Below are 17,205 nucleotides of genomic sequence, written 5' to 3' on the forward strand. Positions count from 1 at the left end.
GACAACCTCCTCTTGGCCCTCCCGCCGGGGGAGGTCATTTTAACTAGGCTGCATATTGGGCACTGCCTTTTTAGCCATCGTCATTTGCTAAGTGGCACTACCCCACCACTTTTTACACATTGCACCCAAGTTTTAACTGTCCGCCACTTCTTGATGGAATGTCCATTTTGTAACTGTTTATGTTCCTGCTTGGGTTTGCCGTCAGATTTATTGGCCATTTTAACAAATGACGCACGGACTGTCGACCGCGTTTTACTTTTTATCCACCAAAGCAATATGGCGAAGGCCATTTACTTTTTAGTTTTGGGCCTCCATTTTTGTATGGTGTATTTTATAGCCCTTTACCTGTTTTTAGCTGTCTTGCATTATGCCAGTAGGGACTGACTTATAGTCGATTTTTAACTCCTCTCTTTCTTCGTGTTCTATAGGTTTGACTTGGGCCCAGTTGTTTTTTGTGTCCTAAAGCAGAACAAAACCAAAACCAAACATTGCTACCACATAGATTGCTTTAAGTTCAGTGTGACGTCTTCCAGTAACTGCGGCAGTATATATGTTAGTAACTATAGCTGCTTAGGACGTTTTTAGTCCCATCAATAAAACAAGGAGCAATAATGAAATTACCCATGGTTTGTAAAAAATAAAAGTTGATAAACAAAATTTTCCATAAAAATAACGATCACGTCAATTTTTGTAAACAACATTCAGGTAACTGTAAGGCACAGTTTCCACTCTGAGGCGATATGAGTCGCGATACTGTGCAGAAGCAGCCAGCAATGGTGGAGCCCGTAGGAACAGTTGAAACTACTTCTCTGATTAATAGTCTGATTGCAGAAATACGACCCCAGTACCTATCTGTCATGTCGCCCAGCACAGTACGAAGTGCTGGTCACACAAGCAACTTGGGTCGTACAATACATGGAGACGGGAAATTTCAAGTCATATTATGTGGCTCGAATGAAAACTGTTTTATGTATATGAAGCCAAGTTACATCTGTTTCTGTAGTTAATTTTGTCAGTTAAACTTTTACTTTTCATGTAAAAATTAAAAACCATTGTTTGGTTGGTACCACACGTTTTCCCCTATGAAGTCTTTCTTGTTTGGTTTTGAGAAAACTATTCTTAAAATAAAAAAATATAAAAAATTTGTGCCTCTTACAGTTAAAGATCACAGCTCGATAATAAACTGGTTTTCGTTTGGTTGGTAGTTATGCGTCACACACGAGGCTCTTTGCCTCCTAGTATGTGAAGTGCGGAGCTGGCTCGTGTTCCTCATTTTTGTAAGCCTCCGATGCAAGTCGAAGCCCAAAATGAAAAAACTTATTGAAAGTAAAACATCCCAGGAATCATCAGCTGATGATACTGACTGGAATTTCTTTCAGTCTGTTCCCTGATTTCAGAAAACTTTGTGACAGTTGTAAAAGAGATCTGAAACTTAATTTGAGTTACTTCTGAATGAGCAGCTGTGTGAAGCTGAGGACGGCATGTTATATATGTACTGAATTGAATGAAGTATCATACTAGGTGGTCTTACAAAATATTAACTTTTCGTGGTGGCATTTTTAACATTATTCCCTCTTTTTCACCAACTTACCTTATTGCAATGAGAAGCTCCTCAGCAGGAGAAATAGCAAGTCGGAAATTTATGTCCTCCCTTGTCAGAGTAGCTGATCCTATTTGCTCCAAAAAGTGGAAACTGTCTTAAGTCATTCTGCAGAATTGGAGGAATTGTTTTGTGTTGGAGGGACCTCACAAGAAACTACAATCAAACATATTTTTTATATGTATAGCATTGTATAGTTACACCCAACACTTCCTTTTCTTGCCCAGTTTTTTGGGCTATAAATAATGATACTCCACAGTGTCCTCACAGAAGAGCCCAAGATAGTAACTGAGACAGAAACAGGATTTATGCTGTCTTGGTGCTCGTCATGTGGCGAGCTGTATCACATGTAGTGTCATCTCAGTGGGAACATAAGTGTCGCATCAGGAAGCATCATGTGGCCTTCATTGCAACATGTTGTATCTTCTCTGTGTGAACTGAATCTTAACGTTGGATTCATTGCCATGAAGATATTGATCTAGTGGAATGTGGAAATTTGTTGGAATGTACTGTTCGCAGAACATTTGTGTGGCCGTAACAACCAATACATTTCATCTTGAACATGAAAAAACGTTTGTACTGATTCAGACAAGTCTAGTAACTTGCAATGTTTATTTCGCAAGTTGCATTAATCTCAGGCAGTAAAAGTGTGCTTCTAGTAAGAAAATTACTTCATAAATTCATTAGGAAACGGAATTTTAAGCTATTCTACGTAGCTTATTGTGCAGTCTACAGTTTCCTGCTGGTGCCGTCAAAATAGCTCCAGACCTTAATGTTCGCAGATGAAACATTTGTTTGCGCATTTCGTATTGCCATTTATTTTCTTCCATCTTTCTGCTTCTAATCTTCACAAAATTTAAAAATTCATTCCCACATAACGAAATTTAAATGGCTTCAGACCAGGTTGAACTCGTGGGTAAAATACTAATAATGAGAACAACTGAGGTACTGAAACTGAAATCCACTATTGGCATACCTTGCCTGTGTTTATAACCTACCTTTGTAACATGTGATTGTTCTGGAAACAAAACCTTAGCTTCATAAACAAAAGATGAATTTTAACAAAAAGCACACTTTAATGAACGGAAATATCAGGACAATTAAATTGTACTAGGGCTTGCAGAAAAGTAATGTCTCTGAATTTGTTGTTTGAAAACCCGTAAAGCTTTTTAAATAAAACAAACATTATTAACGTTCTACAAAAATTTTTATTAACATTCTATATCATTATTCTTCATGTCTACATATTTGCAGACCTCCACCAATAGAGGCCTGAGAATTGTAGCATGCAAGATGGTAGTGTGTAATGTAACTGTGGTGGTGTCTGAGAAACAGTCTACTGTAATAGTTTTAGATTCAAAGAATTCGTCCACAGATAGAACACGCTCTCCTTCTGTCTGACAATGCCAGAACACTTAAAAGTGGTGCAACATCTCCAACAATCTGATGACATCGGTTCACTGTCATTGATCATCCTCCGTACAATCCTGACTTTGTCACATCTAATTTTTATCTGTTCCAAAACTTGAAGAACACCTTTGAGGACTTCACTTTTGATATATATGAAGCAGTGCAAGCAGAGGTGAAGTTGTGGCTCCATCAATAGGTCCACAGTTGCGATATCAACAAACTGGTCTCTTGTTGGGAGTAGTGTGTTAATTGCCAGGGTGTGTATGTACAGAAATATATATGTAAACTTGAAGAATTAAGATGTAGAATATTAATAATCTTTGTTTTAAAAAGCTTAAAGAGTTTTACTTAAAAATACAGATAATAGTTTTCAGCAAGCCCTCTTAATAAGGGATTTTCAAAGTAATTACATTTTAAAGTTAGAAATTTGTGAATACTGATAACGTCTAAACTAATAAATTTGCTGACAAAATGTTTGCTTAAAAGAAAATAATGAGAATTTTCAAAAAAGGTGTGTTAGACTTCCTCCAGATAACATTTTTATGTAGAAATGGTACGTAATGTTCTGTGTGCAATTCAGTTTTTATTTATTTTTTCATAAAGTGTTCACAATTAAATCAATGACAAAGTGAGAATTTGGAAAGAGTTAACTACATACTGGGTTACAAACTTGAACTTGTAGTAGTTTTATTTAAAGCTTTATAATTTTGCAATTATGTGTGTTTTCTATTGCGTATGTAACAGAATGTGTGAAAGAAAACACAGGCATTAATTGAATGAATATCTCCTGTTTATGATCTCAGAAGAAATGATTCAGGAACATTCAGACCGTATGAAATGTAATTATTAGTGACGTGCATCAGCAAGTAAATATAAATTCTGGAGTTGAATATTTCAGTAATGAGTTAGTCACACACACACACACACACACACACACACACACACACCAAAAAAAAACTTAAGATAAATAATTATCACTATATTGCCATTGAACTACTTCTTCTTCTTGGCCTCCTACTCCCCGGCATTGGTTGTTTCACTAGTTGGGCTTGAGGATAATAATTAACCTATCCATATTTAACTGAAATACTCACAGTGTAAGCCCAGCATGGGATAGCAACATTATTGTTGAACAGAAATACTGTATTGTTGTCTGACAATTTGTGGGTTCTTTGGCAGTGAAACATGCAGGAATGATTGATAAACAATGTGGAAGACAGTGTTAAAGTTTCTGGCGGTGTAAAACCTGGAGCAAATTTCTATAGTATAACGGTGAGTGTTAACGAAGAATGCTCTGATTTCTCAAAGACTGATTGTGCTGTGCTCATAGGGGGTGCTAATAACTTCTGTAGGAACAAAGCTAGTGCCTTGATTAAGAAGCTACTTAAATTGCTGCAGTTCCTGCATTTCACTAGTGTCATCGTAACAACATTGCCACTAAGGTATGACTTACCAGACTGATCATGCGTTAACAATGAAATTAGACTTACTAACATGAAGCTGAGAAGCTTCAGTGCCAAGTTGGTGAATTTTAAGGTGACAGACATTAGTAATTATGAAAGAAACTGTTTCACACGAACCATGGAATGTATCTCAACAAATATGGTAAAAGGAGGCCAGCTTCTAACATACACGATGCTCTTGAAGATATCTCTCTGGTCAAAAAAAAGTAGAAATAAGTCATTTATTGTGCTGGGTGTGTCTTCACAGGGAAACTAATGGAGTGGACCAATTCCCATGGAATTTGGTCCACGAGAAACAAAATAACAGAATGCAATTTAGAATTATATTCATGCGGATGATCAGTTAAATGATTCTGTGTTGGATTTAGTTCATAATAGTTCCATAATGCATTTTAATATAGGGGGTCTGTCAGTAGGAATACCAACAAATTGAATGAACTAGAAGTATTTCTGGGGAACCCAAGTTCTGTAAAAGTTATATGCTTAAACAAACGCTGGCTTAAAAGTGAAAATATAAACTTGATAAATTCACTTTCCGGTTACAATTCATCAGTGAGTTTTTGTAGAAAAATGGTTTTTGGAAGGTCGTGCATTCAAGTAGCAGAATCACCAAGCTTTTAAGTCAGGCAGACTTTTAATTGCTTGAACAATGAACTATTATTTGAAAGCTGGTGCATTGAACTTTTGGAAGGCATTGTTCAATTATTATCATATATCATATCCCTGACTATTCAGCTACATGTGCGTTTCAAGACAAATTTGAAACATTGCTGTGTAGGTTGATTTGAAACTTTGCTGTGTAGGTTGCAGGTAGAAAATTTATGTAAAAAGGTCATCATTTGTGCTGACTTCAACATGAGTGTAAGAGCTGATGATGGATTTGCCATTTCTCTGAAGGACATGTTATTTACAAATGGCTTAACATTAAACTTCAGCAAGTACAGGTATAGATAATGTAGTGAGCAGTATCAACTATGGTGCTACAGAGAAGTTCATCTTAGAGTTAGGGATATCTGAATATTCAGCCCTTTTTATGTCAGTGTTAAATTTAGATAAAACTTTAACAGTGAAATGGAGTCAGAAATGTCAGCCAACAAAATGTGAATACACTTGTCTCAAGACTAAATGGAACTTCCCAGTTGCTCAGCAAGCACTACTCAGTAGACACTAACTACTATGCTTTTGTATCAGAATGCTTGAGTGTTTTCAATGAATGTTCCCCTTCATAACAGCACATGACAAAAACTGTATAAAAACTCGGGATAACTGAAGGCATCAGGATCTCCAGTGTTAGAAAGAGGAAACTGCACATGGAAGCAAAGAACAACCATGATGCAAAGTTTGTCGGCTATGTAAGCAAATACAAAAGAATATTTGACAAAGTAGTTCAACAGGCAAAGGCAAATGACAAACAGTAAACACATATTAGATGCCACAAATAAACCAAAAATGGTATGGCAGATTGTCAAGACTAAAATAGGTGAACCCTAAATTAGAAATAGATGGGGAAATGTTTACAAACTCCAGACATACATGTGAAGAATTCAATAGGATTTTAGAAATTCTAACAAAATTATTTTGGCCAAGATAGACACGAAGCCCACACCTACTACAGTGGTACAAGTTCATATGCCAACTAGCTCTGCAGATGATGATGAAATTGATGAAATGTATGATGAGATAAAAGAAATTATTCAGGTAGTGAAGGGAGACGAAAATTTAATAGTCATGGGTGACTGGAATTCGAGAGTAGGAAAAGGGAGAGAAGGAAACATAGTAGGTGAATATGGATTGGGGGGAAAGAAATGAAAGAGGAAGCCATCTGGTAGAATTTTACACAGAGCATAACTTAATCATAGCTAACACATGGTTCAAGAATCATAAAAGAAGGTTGTACACGTGGAAGAATCCTGGATATACTAGAAGATAGAGATTTAGGAACCAGGTATTAAATTGTAAGACATTTCCAGGGGCAGATGTGGACTCTGACCACAATCTATTGGTTATGAACTGTAGATTAAAACTGAAGAAACTGCAAAAAGATGGGAATTTAAGGAGATATTACCTGGATAAACTGACTAAACCAGAGGTTGCACATCGTTTAAGAGAGAGCATAAGGGAACAACAATTGTCGCGAATGGGGGAAAGAAATACAGTAGAAGAAGAATGGGTAGCTCTGAGGGATGAAGTAGTGAAGGCAGCAGAGGATCAAGTAGGTAAAAAGACGAGGGCTAGTATAAATCCTTGGGTAAGAGAAGATATATTGAATTTAATTGATTAAAGGAGAAAATATAAAAATGCAGTAAATGAAGCAGGCAAAAAGAAATACAAACGTCTCAAAAATGAGATCGACAGGAAGTGCAAAATGGCTAAGCAGGGATCACTAGAGGACAAATGCAAGGATGTAGAGGCTTATCTCACTAGGGGTAAGATCGATACTGCCTACATGAAAATTAAAGAGACCTTTGGAGAAAAGAGAACCACTTGTACGAATAGCAAGAGCTCAGATGGAAACCCAGTTCTAAGCAAAGAAGGGAAAGCAGAAAGGTGGAAGGAGTATATAGAGGGTCTATACAAGGGCGATGTACTTGAGGACAATATTATGGAAATGGAAGAAGATGTAGATGAAGATGAAGTGGGAGATACAATACTGTGTGAAGAGTTTGACAGAGCACTGAAAGACCTAAGTCGAAACAAGGCCCCGGGAATAGACAACATTCCATTGGAACTACTGACGGCCTTGGGAGAGCCAGTCCTGACAAAACTCTACCATCTGGTGAGCAAGATGTATGAGACAGGCGAAATACCCTCAGACTTCAAGAAGAATATAATAAATCCAATCCCAAAGATAGCAGGTGTTGACAGATGTGAAAATTATCAAACTTTCAGTTTAATAAGTCACAGCTGCAAAATACTGACATGAATTATTTACAGACGAATGGAAAAACTGGTAGAAGCCGACCTCGGGGAAGATCAGTTTGGATTCCGTAGAAATGTTGTAACACGTGAGGCAATACTGACCTTACGACTTACCTTGGAAGAAAGATTAAGGAAAGGCAAACCCACATTTCTAGCATTTGTAGACTTAGAAAAAGCTTTTGACAATGTTGACTGGAATACTCTCTTTCAAATTCTGAAGGTGGCAGGGGTAAAATACAGGGAGCGAGAGGCTATTTACAATTTGTACAGAAACCAGATGGCAGTTATGAGTCGAGGGGCATGAAAGGGAAGCAGTGGTTGGGAAGGGAGCGAGACAGGGTTGTAGCCTCTCCCCGATGTTATTTAATCTGTATATTGAGCAAGCAGTAAAGGAAACAAAAGAAAAATTCGGAGTAGGAATTAAAATCCATGGAGAAGAAATAAAAACTTTGAGGTTTGCCGATGACATTGTAATTCTGTCGGAGACAGCAAAGGACTTGGAAGAGCAGTTGAACAGAATGGATAGTGTCTTGAAAGGAGGATATAAGATGAACATCAACAAAAGCAAAATGAGGATAATGGAATGTAGTTGAATTTAGCCGGGTGATGCTGAGGGAACTGGATTAGGAAATGAGACACTTAAAGTAGTAAAGGAGTTTTGCTATTAGGGGAGTAAAATAACTTGTGATGGTCATAGTAGAGAGGATATATAATGTAGACTGGCAATGGCAAGGAAAGCGTTTCTGAAGAAGAGAAATTTGTTAACATCGAGTATAGATGTGTCAGGAAGTCGTTTCTGAAATTATTTGTATGGAGAGTAGCCATGTATGGAAGTGAAACATGGACGATAACTAGTCTGGACAAGAAAAGAATAGAAGCTTTCGAAATGTGGTGCTACAGAAGAATGCTGAAGATTAGATGGGTAGATCACATAAGTAATGAGGAGCTATTGAATAGAATTGGGGAGAAGAGGAGTTTGTGGCACAACTTGACAAGAAGGGACTGGTTGGTAGGGCATGATCTATAGCACTGGAGGGTAAAAATCGTAGAGGGAGACCAAGAGATGAATACACTAAGCAGATTCAGAAGGATGTAGGTTGCAGTAGGTACTGGGAGATGAAGAAGCTTGCACAGGATAGAGTAGCATGGAGAGCTGCATCAAACCAGTCTCAGGACTGAAGACCATAACAACAACAAAATTGATAATCTCCCTCCTCCACGGGTAAGTCCCAATATAATGTAACACAGATTAGGAGTATTCAAATTTACTTCCCATTATGAAGTGGCTAACATCCCTAAAAAATCTCAAGCCTGTGGGCTGGGAGGAAATTCGGACAAAAATAATAAAGGCAAGATGTGATAATGTTGCACCCCAACTCTGTCACATAATAAATCAATCATCTGATGAGGGCTGCTATTCCGGACGGGCTGAAGTATGCGGAAATTCAACCTATCCACAAAAAGAACGACAAGGGGAGATAGGAGATATTTACCCAGTATCATTACTACAAATTTTTTCTAAAATATTTGATCAAATAGTGTGTAACCAATTAGAAGAATACAACAAAAAATATAACATTATTCTCAATAATCAGTATGGATTTAGGAAGGGCTGAAGCACTGAGTGTGCTATTAATGAACTAATCACTAAAATTAAGCAAATGCCTCAATAACAAGGAGAGTGTCCAGTATCTTCTGTGACCTCAGTGAGGCATTTGTAATGGTAAACCATAAGCAGCTGCTCCTCAAATTAGCTTCTTATGGCTTCCATGAAATTTTTTTTAAGTTGGTTCACATATTATCTCAAAAATAGGAAGAATAGGGTAGTTACTCAATAGAGGGGTGAGAAATCTTGCTCTAGTTGGAAGGAAATACAAGCAGGTGTACCCCAGGGGTCCATACTAGGCCCATTACTATTTCTATATTATATAAATGACATACCAGGTAAGGTAACTTCAGATGTAATTCTGTATGCAGATGATTCAACAGTAGTAGTCTGCTGTAAAAACACTGAAGAATTATCACTGAAAACGAAACAAACTCTTCAAGAACTAGAAAATTGAATAAATAACAATGCTATGAAACTAAACCTAACAAAGACACAAACTGTCACTTCAGGACCAAACAAACTTAACACAGTTGAGTTATGAAAGCAGAGAACTGATCACTGCAGACTCTGTTAAATTTCTTAGTGACCATAAACAAAAACTTGTTATGGACTGATCAAGTGGATTGCCTACTGAAGTAGTTAAATAGTTCTGTTTATGCAATGGGGGTTCTAAATAAAGTAACTGACTTTGCTGTTGTGTAAATTGTGTATCATGTCTATTTTATATCAGTTATAAGATACAGCAGAAGTTTTTGGGGTGTTGAAAAAGGAAGCATCCTTAAAGTGTTCAAGCAACAGGAAAAAAATTATCAGAGCTATGACTGGAACAAACGGTAGACGATCATGCAAACCTTTATTTGCAGGCCTTGACTTACTGATAATCCTATCTATGTTTGTATTTGAAACACTTCTCTTGAGCTAAAAAAACACACACACATTTTTTAAGGAAATTTGTTCACACCTGCTTATGAAACAAGGCACAAACAAGATTACATGGCTTTGAAGCTTAGCAATAAAATTTGTTCAAAATTCTAGGACTGCAAGCTAGAAACGTGCAAACATTGAAAACTGTTTAAAAAGCAAATGTTACTCCAATGGGGACGATTTTATAAACGAGGAAGACAAGTAAGAGGTAAAACATTTGCTTTGTTTGCCTACATTATGTTCTATGTGTATGCTTACGTTCTCTTTTAATGGAGGTATATGTTTTTTTTTTTTATGGTGGGTCCATACTTGTATTGTGTAAACTGTGTATCTAAATATCTAGATGATATCAATATAATGGAAGGAAACATTCCACGTGGGAAAAATTATATATAAAAACAAAGATGAGGTGACTTACCGAACAAAACTGCTGGCAGGTCGATAGACACACAAACAAACACAAACATACACACAAAATTCAAGCTTTCGCAACAAACTGTTGCCTCATCAGGAAAGAGGGAAGGAGAGGGGAAGACGAAAGGAAATGGGTTTTAAGGGAGAGGGTAAGGAGTCATTCCAATCCCGGGAGCGGAAAGACTTACCTTAGGGGGAAAAAAGGACAGGTATACACTCGCACACACGCACATATCCATCCACACATACAGACATATGTCTGTATGTGTGGATGGATATGTGCGTGTGTGCGAGTGTATACCTGTCCTTTTTATGTCTGTATGTGTGGATGGATATGTGCGTGTGTGCGAGTGTATACCTGTCCTTTTTTCCCCCTAAGGTAAGTCTTTCCGCTCCCGGGATTGGAATGACTCCTTACCCTCTCCCTTAAAACCCATTTCCTTTCGTCTTCCCCTCTCCTTCCCTCTTTCCTGATGAGGCAACAGTTTGTTGCGAAAGCTTGAATTTTGTGTGTATGTTTGTGTTTGTTTGTGTGTCTATCGACCTGCCAGCGCTTTTGTTCGGTAAGTCACCTCATCTTTGTTTTTATATATAAATATCTAGATGTATACACATATACTCCTTTCATGGAAGTATGTGCACTTATTAAGTATGTCCATAGTCAATAAATTTGAGATACAAACATGAAAAATACTCAAAAAGAAAGATTTTAAGCGACCGAGGAAAATTTTAAGAAACGGTAAGAAATCTAACGTGTATTTATCATTTTATGTTGTAATGTGTGTCCGGGAGCATCCATGTGCTTCCTTTTAGCGCATCTTGGTTTGAGGTATACTTAGGTAGGCGTAGAATTATCCATTGACGAGTCACCAATGTTTCAATCATATGATTGTATATAAAATGTCATGTGACAATAAAGATTCCATTCTGTTCATTCCCACATTGACAGGTGGTGGCTTTACAATTAAAAAATATTCACAGTAAATATGGTTAACATCAGAGACCTGCAACTTGTGTTAAATTTTATTCGTCATAATAACTGCAAATAAGTCCAAAAAGCATCCCCCCAAGTCAATCGTCAGTCGTGGAAATGCTTAATTTTAAAGTCTTCGTGTAACTGGCCTCAAGTAAGCCTAAATCCCCATTGCTGCATCAAAACAGTCACTTGCTAAATGTTGGAACACTTGTACTGAAAAATTGTCATTGTTGCCTAAAACTGCACAGATTGCTCCAGTAACAGACCATTGCGAAAGAACATGAGAAGACCATAGCAAAAAGCCCACAGAATGGTTGTGCCAGCTATTAAACGCATCCCCATTCCTCTTCAATCTTAACCATGTCTCTCTCAGATAAAAATCTCTTTTTGATGTTAAATTTCTCATTGAAATATGCTCAAATGCTTACCAGAGCAATCTTATTGAAATGTGTTCTCAAATTGGGGGGGGGGGGGGGGTCTCATTTGCAGATGGAAAAAAAGGCACAACAATACAAAGAGATAATAAAAAATTCTGAAGTAAGATTTTATTTTGCAGATGAACTTTTTGAAGTGGATGACCCTTGCTACCCAGAGCCACTCATTGATGATGTCCCTTTGGCAGACTTGGAGTGGTGAAGTCTTTTAAAAACCTTAATATTAAATTGAATTAGTAGCTTTTAGTAATCCCAACAAAAAAAAAAAAAAAAAAAAATTCTTAAACATGTGTAAATTTGTAAACAGTTGACAGATGAACTATAATGTAGTGCATGTACAGTGTTTTTTTAATTATGTAAGCTGTTTGTGATAATAAAGTATTTACAATTAGGCCTACAGGTTGTGAACTTACCTTTTGTCCCACTTAATCTATATAAATAAAAGTGTAAGTGTTAGATTGTTCAAGAACATGTATCTCAGAAAGTTCTTGACCAATTGCCTTGCAATTTTGACACGTAATTGCTTTCTGATACGGGCATGTTAGGTACCTATTTCTTTTATTTATTTATATATAGACACTCTCACTCACTCACTCACACTTTACGGGGTATAACGTGAAACCTATGCCCGGGGTTATGGGCAAAGACCTTAATGGCAGCTTCAGCACAGAAGGAGACCTTCAAAACGGTAGAGATGGTGGAGGAGGCAACCCATCTTCCCTGGGGACAATTAGAAGAGGACACCACTGCCTTGTGGAGAAGAGAGATCTTCAAAGGCTAATCCTCATCTGTATCAGGCCTAGTAAGTCTGTATATACTGCTTCCAAATCTAAACCAAGCATCGGATGTAAGAATAAATTAAACACAAGAAATGACAGTTCTTCTAGTACCACTCGAAATAGTGATGAGCAAATGCCTGATGGTGCTCATGAAAGATGCTGAGAAGACGCAAGCCCCCTCTCAAAAAGAAATATGAAGAACTAGTAGAACTTATGGACAGGTGTAAGCTCAATGTATTGGGGTTGGGTGAGACAAAGTGGAAAAGCTGTGGGAAGAAATCACTGAGAAATGGATATGTGCTATATGTGGTAACAATAGTGAATCCAAAAATGGAGTTGGCCTTGTCCTCTATAAAGATATAGGCATATGTGAGTGACAAGATCATCCAGATGAGACTAAGAGCTGGCTATACACAGCATACTGTTTTGCTGGTATATGCACCACAGACAGGATGTACCACTGAGGAGAATCAGCATTTCCTTAATGAACTTGAAGAACAAATAACGGAACGCCATCATTATGGGCGATCTGAATGCTCAAGTTGGTAAAGAAAGACTGGGATGTGAAGACATCATCGGTTCTCATGGTTATGGGAACAGAAACCCAGGAGAGAACCTAATTGATTTCCACGTGCGAAACAACCATACAGAACACGTGGTCTCAGAAGAGGGGGAAAGTCATAAAATAACGAGATACAGCTGGGATGGTGAGATTAAGACTACGAGAGACTTTGTCATCACTGATAGAAAATGTTACAGATGTTAGTCTTACCCAGTGAGTGCCTAGATAGTGACCACTGGCTATTAATTTCTGACCTAAAAGATGTTAAAGTACAAAAATTTGAACAAAAGAGAATGCCAAAGATTAAGACTTGACTGTTGAAGGACATGGAAAGTAAATGGAACTATGAGGCACGAATAACAGCCAAATGCCCGAAAACTGAGAAAGGGGGAATAGAAGAAGAATGGTCTTTATTCAAAGAAACCCTTGTTAAAGAAGCCACAGGTATCTGTGGTAAAACAAGTGCTACACCAAAGGAGAAGGAAGCACCCTGATGGGATGATCAGGTGAAGACAGCAGTGAAAGTGACGAATTCACTGAAAAGAAAATTAGACCATGAAAAATGGAAAGCAGATAATAAGACTAAATGAATTAGCAGTTGAACATCTAGCACAGGAATAATGGAAAAGAAACTAGCTGCAAAAAGACTGACCAAGGAAGAAAAGTGCTTGAGGATTCACTACAAGAATAGAGGAAGACTATCAGTGAAGTAGGAAATTATTATACAAAGTACTAAAAACTAAACAAAATGAATATGTAAATATCCTTGTGCTGGAAACAGATGACAATTTAATGCGAGCAAAGGAAGCAATTAGGGTGCTGCTAAATGGAGATGAGGGCAACACAACCATCAATGACTGTAGAGTAATTAATGAAGTCCAAACCAACGGACACCCAATAAAATGTTGAGCTAGAAACAGCATTAAAGAGCATGCGGAATGGAAAGTTGACATGCTTTGATGGTCTCAGCTCAGACATGATAAAGGCAGCAGGAATATTAGGCTTAAATTGGCTATATAGAGAAAAGTTATTTGGGAAGAAATCAAAATTCCAGAAGATTAGAGTAAAGGAGTCATCGTCCCTCTGTTCAAAAAGGGCAATCAATGAAAATTTAGAAATTACAGAGACAGAAGCTGAAGCTCAAAAGAAACTTAATGATTGGAACAACACATCCAAAAATGTTGGACTAAAAATAAGCAAAACAAAGACAATAGAAATGACCATCAACAGGCAAGAAACTACCTCAGATATATTTCTAGGAGGAGTCAAAGTAGAATTGGTTTTCCACTTCAAGTACCTAGGAAGCATGATCTCGAAAGGCAACAGCATTAGGCAGGAAGTACTCAGCAGGATACAGAAAGCATCCAATTTCTACAGTCAAATCAGAAATCTTCTCTGGGACCATAAAATGCCACGAAATGCGAAAGCGACCATGTACCACACCTATTTCGTACCAGTCCTTACATGTGGTTTAGAAACATGTACCCTAATAAAGAAAGACCTGAGCAGAATTCAGGCAACAGAAATGAGATTCATTGGAACTGTGAATCAAACAACTAGAAAGGACAAAATTAGAACCGAGGTGAATAGAAAAGTAGTTGTTATCGCGGTTCCTGTTACCAGTGTCATAAAGTAATGCAGTGTTATGGGCACATAATGAGCATGAAGAGGGACAGTATTTAGCACAGACCTTTAGCAATTTGTTAAAGAGGGTTACAATTCAGTGCTTTATTTAAATGAGTCCATCACAGAATCCAACAATAGCTAGTTTTGATGACAATAACATTATATACTTTTTACAATACCAACACAGTTGAGAAGAATAATGTTGATTGTACATACTGAATTCACAATTAAACTTAGTGAGTTTCACAGTTTGCAGGACGTGTATTCTTGCATGCGGTATGTGCATAATATAAATCTGAGACAAATAACAAGTGAACATCCAGAATGGTGTTTCACTGGCTCCCAAACTCCAAACTGTAGAATGAATATTTGTGTGATGTCCAATTTCTTATAGAGAAACATAAGAACAAACTGTTTTGAAAACTTGAATTCAGAAAGTAAGTTTGGATGACAATAGATTCATTGCTATTTCTCAACATAGTCACCATCATTGTCAAGGTATTTATCGTAACAGTGCACCATCAATCGTATGCCCATGTCATAGGCGTCTGTCGCCAATGTCCGAGGCCATGAAGTCACTTGAGTCTGCACCTCAGCATTGTTCTGGAAATGTTCTCCTGCCAGAAGACGCTTCATGAGGTGGATGAAATGAAAGTCACTTGGGGTGCAGTCGGGGCTGTAGGGTGGATGGTTGAAGATCTCCCATCCAAACCGATTCAACACATTTCGTGTGGCATTTGCTGTATGAGGTCTTGCATTGTCATGCACAAGTGTAATGCCTCTGAAATTGTCATGTGCTAGCTGCGCAAAATTTGCACCAGTTCTGGTGTCACCAGAGATGGTCAGCCTCTAAAGTCTTTGTCATGAATATTGGTTCGTCCCTCAGTGGATTGCCTGCACCATTGTCTGACCTTACTGTCGTAATGTCGTGTCCATACACATGGCACAATTGGTGGTGGACCTCTGCTGGAAATTGCTTCTGAGCATGCAAAAATCTCATAACTGCGCGTGAACCTCGCAGTTGATGGGAGACAGTCTCAGAGCAGCCATTTTATCATAGCACTAAGTGGTAACCAGTGCAGTCACAAGACTGAAACTATACTACATTTTCCCCACATACCTTCTTTCTACACACGCGCATGCGCATTCCTATCTGAATACTCATGCCATCTCTAGATGCAGCTCATACATTGTGCTTTGAAATATAGCCTGGTTGTAATTTAATGTTTTTGATGGACTACAAAAATTAATAGAATTTTAGATTAAGGAAAATGTTGCTGGCCACCAATTTATAAAAATATGTAAACACTATTTTTCTTCTACGTTGTGATTCATATCGTTTACTTGAATAAGTGCAATATTGCAAATCAAACTGAATTTCATGAAATTATTAATTAGTAAGTTAATTAATCAGAGCTCTATGTCATATGGCACAGAAAAATTAATGAAAATTAGTTTCACAAATGGAATTGGAACACTGGAAGTGAGAACCTAAATAACACGTTATAGTTAAATTTGGTCTAAACAAGACAAAAATTGGTAACAAGATTTTGGTTATTTTTCAGAGTAGAAAAACATAATAGATGGAAAGAAACCACCTGCTTTATCACAAGTTGTGAGCTGGAAATATGTGAAGTTGAATTGTGAAGTGTTCAGTAATGCATTTGAGGGACATAATTTGTTGGAATAGGAATGTTAAATTGTCTGTAAGTTATTTGAAGGGCATGGAGAGCAGAATTTGTCAGAATCCTCAAAGCAATGAGTTTGAAATAATTAGGCATGTTTTACATTGCCTGTAGGTGAATAAATCAATCCAAAGGGCGTCATTTTTTATTGAAGAGGAACCTGACCAGCCCTTGTGGCTAATTTCGTAGTAAATAATTACCATTATACCAAGTACAGTTAGGCTACAGTTAAGTTTTTTTCTCTTACAGCTGATTTAAATCTCTCACCCTTTACTCCGATAGCGAACCATTAGGATCACAGGCAGATCACTTAAAACTGCAAGGTGAGAGAGCTTACAACACAATTAAATATATACCCAAGAACTTCTGCAACTGTGGCACAGACAGACAGTTTTGTCTTCAGATTTTATGTTGCATACAGATTAATTTGGCAAACAATGGTTTTCATCAAAGCAAAAGAAAACAGAGAATTGAAAACATCAACAGTTGCCTTGTGATCTGTTTTTATTTTGTGCTCCCCTAAAAGTGGAGAAACATATATGGAAAAATCACTTTCTGCCACACACTATGTTCTATTCACTTTCCCGTTTCTTCTTTGGGCTGGGGTAGTGGTCACAAAACGCGTAAGAACAGCAGGAAATTCAGCCACTGCTTCAGGTTCGTCTGAGCTAGAACAAGTTTCTGGAACAATTACATTGTTTGCCTGTTATGGCAGATGTCTGAGACCTCATCTGCATTACTATCAGCAGCCATCAAATAGTCAAGAGTCCTGTGGTAGATGCTCCAGTATGTCCTGAAGTAGAG

At 37.5% G+C, this 17,205-nt stretch overlaps 1 protein-coding gene across 1 annotated transcript in view; it reads left to right on the top strand.

Moving 5' to 3' along the window:
- Window positions 1-12,029, top strand: part of LOC124595614 — a 37,224-nt gene extending 25,195 nt beyond the window's left edge. Inside the window, exon 4 of the mRNA XM_047134432.1 lies at window positions 11,872-12,029. Within this exon, the coding sequence (XP_046990388.1) occupies window positions 11,872-11,951 (80 nt within the window). The 3' untranslated portion in view covers window positions 11,952-12,029. The remainder of the gene's footprint in view (window positions 1-11,871) is intronic.
- The last annotated feature ends 5,176 nt before the right edge of the window (window positions 12,030-17,205 follow it).

Source organism: Schistocerca americana, chromosome 2, assembly GCF_021461395.2.
Source record: "Schistocerca americana isolate TAMUIC-IGC-003095 chromosome 2, iqSchAmer2.1, whole genome shotgun sequence".
Classification (NCBI taxonomy): Eukaryota; Metazoa; Arthropoda; class Insecta; order Orthoptera; family Acrididae; genus Schistocerca; species Schistocerca americana.